Source organism: Otolemur garnettii, unplaced genomic scaffold (genome assembly GCF_000181295.1).
Source record: "Otolemur garnettii isolate 467f Iridium unplaced genomic scaffold, OtoGar3 scaffold00011, whole genome shotgun sequence".
Taxonomy (NCBI): domain Eukaryota; kingdom Metazoa; phylum Chordata; class Mammalia; order Primates; family Galagidae; genus Otolemur; species Otolemur garnettii.
Window position 1 is genome coordinate 18074123 of NW_003852406.1, and position 6000 is coordinate 18080122.

At 34.0% G+C, this 6000-nt stretch overlaps 1 protein-coding gene across 4 annotated transcripts in view; it reads right to left on the reverse strand.

The window, feature by feature from the left end:
* DENND4A (DENN domain containing 4A) overlaps positions 1-6000 on the reverse strand; it is a 150847-nt gene that overhangs the window by 37071 nt on the left and 107776 nt on the right. For all 4 annotated transcript variants that reach the window (XM_023509993.1, XM_023509995.1, XM_023509992.1 and 1 more), the window contains 2 exons: positions 4233-4349; positions 3474-3605 (listed from right to left, as the gene is read on the reverse strand). In XM_023509993.1, coding sequence (XP_023365761.1) covers positions 3474-3605; positions 4233-4349 — 249 coding nt within the window. The remainder of the gene's footprint in view (positions 1-3473; positions 3606-4232; positions 4350-6000) is intronic.

The window sequence follows — 6000 nt, forward strand, 5'->3', positions numbered from 1 at the left end:
CTAATTCTTCCCTTCCAACACTGATCCTCATTTATTCCCCATTTGTCTTTCAGATCTAAGCTGAAAAATCATATTCTCAAGAAAGCTTTCCTGACCAATGTCTGCCAAACTCAGGACATGTTTATTATATGTTCCCATAGAAACTTATTGCCCTCTTCATCATATTTAAGAGTGTTTTCACATTTAGTTGATAATTTGATTAATGTTTTCCCATCTCTTCTATCTACTATCTCCAAGAAGGCAGGGATCATGTTTATTTTTTGTTCCTTATTGTATCTCCAGTAGCACTTGGCATGATAGAACAAATTAGGAGCTCAAAAGATATTTACCAAATGAGTACTGTCTGTTGGGCAGCAACTGCAGCCAACAGACCAATCTAGAATATAATATACAAGAACTTATATTATATTTAAACATAAAAAGTAAAACCATACTAAAGCCAGAATTAAGCTAAGAGAAATATCACAGAGGTAAACTTTTCTGTGATTGAACACTCAATAATTCAATATATGTTTATCAAAACATTAAATTCTTAATCATGAAAGAACTACAGGGTGATGATTTTATTTCAATGTCCAATGAAACATTAAAACATATCTTTGTGGGTGGTGCCTGTGGCTCAAAGGAGTAGGGTGCTGGCCCCATATACAGGAGCTGGTGGGTTCAAACCCAGCCCCGGCCAAAAACTGCAAAAAAAAAAAAAAAGAAAAAGAGAAAAAAACACATATATATTTATCTTTGTTTATTTTACTTCTACATCTTTTAGAAGCTGTCAATTGTGTGTGAATGTGTGTATATATAACATATATACATATGTGTGTGTGTATCCAATGATATAAAATATTCATATTGGGTGGCGCCTATGGCTCAAAAGAGTAAGGTGCTGGACCTATATGCAGGAGGTGGCGGGTTCAAACCAAGCCCTGGCCAAAAAAAACTGCAAAAAAATAAAATAAAATAAAAATAAAATATTCATATTATACTGCAAACATAAATAATACTGAAAAATGCTTTAAATTCATTTAAAAAAAAAGTTATTGAGGCTCGGTGCCTGTGGCTCAAGCAGCGAAGGTACCAGCCACATACACCTGAGCTGGTGGTTTTGATTCCAGCCCGGGCCAAACAACAATGATGGATGCAACCAAAAAATAGCCAGGCATTGTGGCGGGCGCCTATAGTCCCAGCCACTTGGGAGGGAGAGGCAGGAGATTTGCTTGAGCCCAGGAGTTGAAGGTTGCTGTGAGTTATGATGCCATAGCACTCTACCCAGGGGGGACAGCTTGTGGCTCTGTCTCAAAAAAAAAAAAAAGTTACTGAAAAACAAGTATTCCTATGAATCCCATATATAGTCTTTGTCAGTAGCAGTATGCCCATTGGTACTTAGCAGATGGGAAAGTTTTTGAGCCAAAATATCAAGAATAAACTAACAACTCTAATTCACACCAAAACAATATATTATAGACTCTTATAAAACTGATTTGTTAAGCATATCAGGTAAATGGAAAATCAGATGATCATTCAGATGCTCACTACTCTGTCAAAATGTCAAGAGCAAGGATGGTTTATAATCATATTTAAAAATTCATAAAGGCTCAGCGCCTGTGGTTCAAGTGGCTAAGGCGCCAGCCACATACACCTAAGGTGTGGGTTCGAATCCAGCCCAGACCCACCCAACAATAGTGATGGCTGCAACCAAAAAATAGCCGGGCGTTGTGGTGGGCGCCTGTGGTCCCAGCTACTTGGGAGACTGAGGCAGGAGACTCGCTTGAGCCCAGGAGTTGGAGGTTGCTGTGAGCTGTGATGCCACAACACTCTACCCAGGGGGAAAGCTTGAGGCTCTGTCTCAAAAAAAAAAAAAATTCATAAAAGCAGATCTTAAGAGAAAGGTAAGCATGAATAGATAATAATGAAAGATTAATAATTTAAAGATAAATAAAGGTAAGTTATTAAGAGTTATCATTAGAAAATGACTAAGAAGGACTAAATGGGTGTGAAGCAACTCCACCATATTGATAAAACATATATGTATATACACACACACATATACATATATATGTTTTTGTTTTTTTAACAGGGGCAGGGTCTCCCTCTTGCTCAGGCTGGTATGAACTCCTACGCTCACGTGAATGTCTGGCCTCAGCTTCCCAGTGTACTAGGATTACAGGCATGAGCTGACATGAAAAGTTTTTTAGTGGTTAAATTATAACAGTTATCTAACAGAGAAAGGAAAAATAAAGTTTAAAGGTCACTGAACATGCTCTTGCTTTCTTGGAGGGCTCTGCAAACTTTTTAAATAAAAGGCTAAACAGCAAATCTTTTAGTTTTTGCAAGCAATGTGGTCTGTCACAAGAGCTCAACTTTGTTATTGTAGTGTGAAAATAGCAATCATACATTAGAGCACGGGTATGTTCCAACAACTTTTATTTAGGAACACTGAAATTTGAATTTCATATAATTTTCATGTGTCACATAATATTAATCTTTTGAATATTTTCTGATTATTTTATGGCTTCTTCTGATTATTTTCTGATTATTTTATGGCAACCATTTAATGTCTTGTTGACCAGTACAAAAACAAGCTGTAGGCCAAATGTAGCACATATGCCATAATTTGCCTACACCTGGCACAAGAGGCATATTTATTGGTTACACCATAGCTAGAGGCATATTTGCAAACTACACTGCAAAAAAATCCAAACATCATTGTAGCATGACCAGGTTGTAGACAGAGCTATTTTAGCCTTGACTGTACAAATTCTTCAAAGTTGCAAAATTGAACAATACAACAAAAGTAATTAAGTAATCAAATCATTACACTAGAAAATCTTTCTCTTAAGTCCATTTAACTCCCCCAAAAATGGTTTGGTGAAAAACTTGTGAGGTCAGCTATTTTCCCAGATCCTAATCTAAGCTTTTCATTTAACCATTGATAATTTATATGCCCTGCCAATCATTTAACTATGCGTTAGTTTTCTCATCTGAAACTGATATTCCCTCTCACTGATGAAAGCATTGCTATATTAGTAAATATAAAATAATATATATAAAGCCTTAAAAATGTCAGGTATTGTTACCTAAACTATCTGAAAGATGATCATTTTTCCTCTGGAAAAACTGAAACAATACGAAAACTCCGAAACAAAATGCTTCATTTAACATCTGGCTAGGTATCTGGTATCCTCAGACTCAATATCTCTCCTGCTCCTACTTTCCCCTTCCAAAAAGTCCCAACAGCCTAAACCCAAAAGACAGTATGTAGGTTGGATGTCTGTTCTTATACTTTGCTATAAAAGCTTGAAGAAATTATGTTATAAAATATAGAATTCAAGTTACTAAGACATACTATGAGAGGCAGCACAAAATATTTTTTAAAATAACTTTGAAGAATTAAGACTTTTTAAAAAAATTAATATTCACTAATTGTACAGATACAATTTAGTCAGCATGCAACAGAAGGGTACTATTCACCTCACCTGTGCTTTCTCCTGATATTTTATCAGAACTGTTGTTACTTGCACCACTATGACGAACTATACTGGAAGAACTTCGATAATTAAGCTTAGGAAGGCAATCAGCACTTCCTTTTGCACTCTCACTCTCTGACACTGTAAAGATAAAAGTGAACATATTAATAAAATGAGATCTAGATATACTGTGGAGGCATAAAGAGATGAAGTTTTTAGTTCTAAAATTTTTACCTGAAAACAGGTGACAAAAAACTACTAAACATCTCTGTATCTATTTGTCAACCACAAATAAGTGATTTCACTTATTTGAGGTTTCAAAATACAGATCAAATGAGTACTGGGTATGCATGAGGTCCATGCACAAATTTTATATTTCCTCTTTGGTTATAAAAGAATATTTTTAGTAGAGGAAGGAAGAGAGTAAACATAAGTCAAAGTCCATTAAAAAAACTTTAATTAAAAATATTGTTAATCCTCAGGAAAAAACTACCATTCTGAGAAATATACCATTTCTGTTACAACAATTTTGGGAGTACATAGCCTTCACTTTGATAGTATTTGATTTGGAGAGTCTTTTGCCACTAATTCATAGCATGAAGCATTTGTATGAAAGTATTAGGTGGTAGAGAGGGCTTATAATGGGAGGAATAAAAGAGCTATAATGAGAAAATTAAAAGTGAAACTAGTACTTTTATACTTAAATTCACTTGTATTTTCTACAAATTTAAGTTCACAATTTTTAATATCAACTTAAACAATACTTACAGGAACTAGAATCACTCCCTTTTTTATCTTTTTCTTCTTGAATGTCCTCAGTAGAAGTATCCCCTCTTCTAACTTCATCCTTAGATAATGAATTATATCCAAGATCAGACTGGCCACCTGGAAAATAAAAAAAAAACAAAAACCCTCTGTTGTTCATCATAAACTTCTTTAGTTCGAACAACTGCAATTAGGAGCAACATATTAGTGTTTGGATATACTTATAGAATTTTTTTCTAGATAACTTCCAAAGGAAAGCATTATTTTGTTAGCTACTCTCCCCCATCTTCATTAATGCAAAAAAAAGAGATGATCTTAAAATAATTTACTTTTGGCTCCACACTGCAGTCAATAGTAATTAATAAATACACTCACCCTACTATGTGAGCTCCAAAAGACAAACCAGACATTTTTTTTTTTAATACACATCCACGACCTTTCTAGTTGAAAGTCTGAGTTCCAACTAAGCAATGTAAAAGAGATATCTGGGGAATTCATGACAAAATATTCATGCATAGATCAATAGAGCTGAATGTCTAAATGATTTTATAAAAAAATTGGGTTTTAAAAATTCATCAATAGGTGATTAATCTTCAAAAAATTCAACTGAATAATTATTAAATTGTACCAGTATAAAAATATGTAATGAGAGAAAAATCTAGTGTTAAAATTATCATTAAGGAAAGCAATAGTTATATCAATATATGAAGTCAGATAATTAAGCTTGCAAACTCATCCTAGAAAAAGTGCTCCACACCTCATTGCTGCATATCACTAAGGTTACCTTCAAAGTACTCCCCTTGGGAAGCTATGCACCAATGCCAGCACCTAGTCCATCTTTCAAAACACTTTTGGAGCTAGTTTTCTGGAATGACCATCAGAGCTGTCATCACACAAGGTCTGACAATTAAGTTCAAGAATTTATCCTAGAAAAAGTGCTTTGAAGGGTAGACTAGGCACTGGCATCTATGCATAACTTCCCAAGGGGAGTACTTTGAAGGTGACTACAGTGATATTCAGTAATGAGGCGCATAGCGTTATTTCTAGGATGAGTTCATGAACTTCATTGACACACCTAATAAGAAAACTTCTCATATATTGTTTTGTAAAACTTGTAATACATTAGGTCTGTTTCTTTTTAAGTAAATTGTTTTCACTAGATTAGCCGCAAAAGATAAGGTTTTGAAACCTAGTTCTATATCTTAGAAGACTTATGATTTTAAGTAAGCCAAATTAACCTTTTTGTTTGGCTCTTAGGTTCCCAGATTTCTATAAAACAAGATTGTTATGGTTATATGAGACTATGTATGAAATGGAAAATTTTATAAACTGGTAAAGCACTATCTAAAGAAATTATATTAAGTATATGTTAAGCATAGGTATTTACATTAATAGCTTTGTTACAATCTGGAATTTACATTTTTTTCTAATCAAACTTTCTTTTTTTATTATTAAATCATAGCTGTGTACATTAATGTAATCATGGGGTATAATATGCTGGTTTTATATACAATTTAAAATTTTTTTTTTTTTTGCAGTTTTTGGCCAGGGCTGGGTTTGAATCCACCACCCCCGGCATATGGGGCCGGCACCCTACTCCTTTGAGCCACAGGTGCCACCCTACAATTTGAAATATTTTCTTCAAATTGGTTAACATAGCCTTCACGACATTACTAATCAAACTTTCTAGTCCACTTCCAAAGAAACTATAAATAGAAAATTTTGAAGAGAATCTTGATTGAGTTCTGCATTTTTTTTTTCTTTTTTTTTT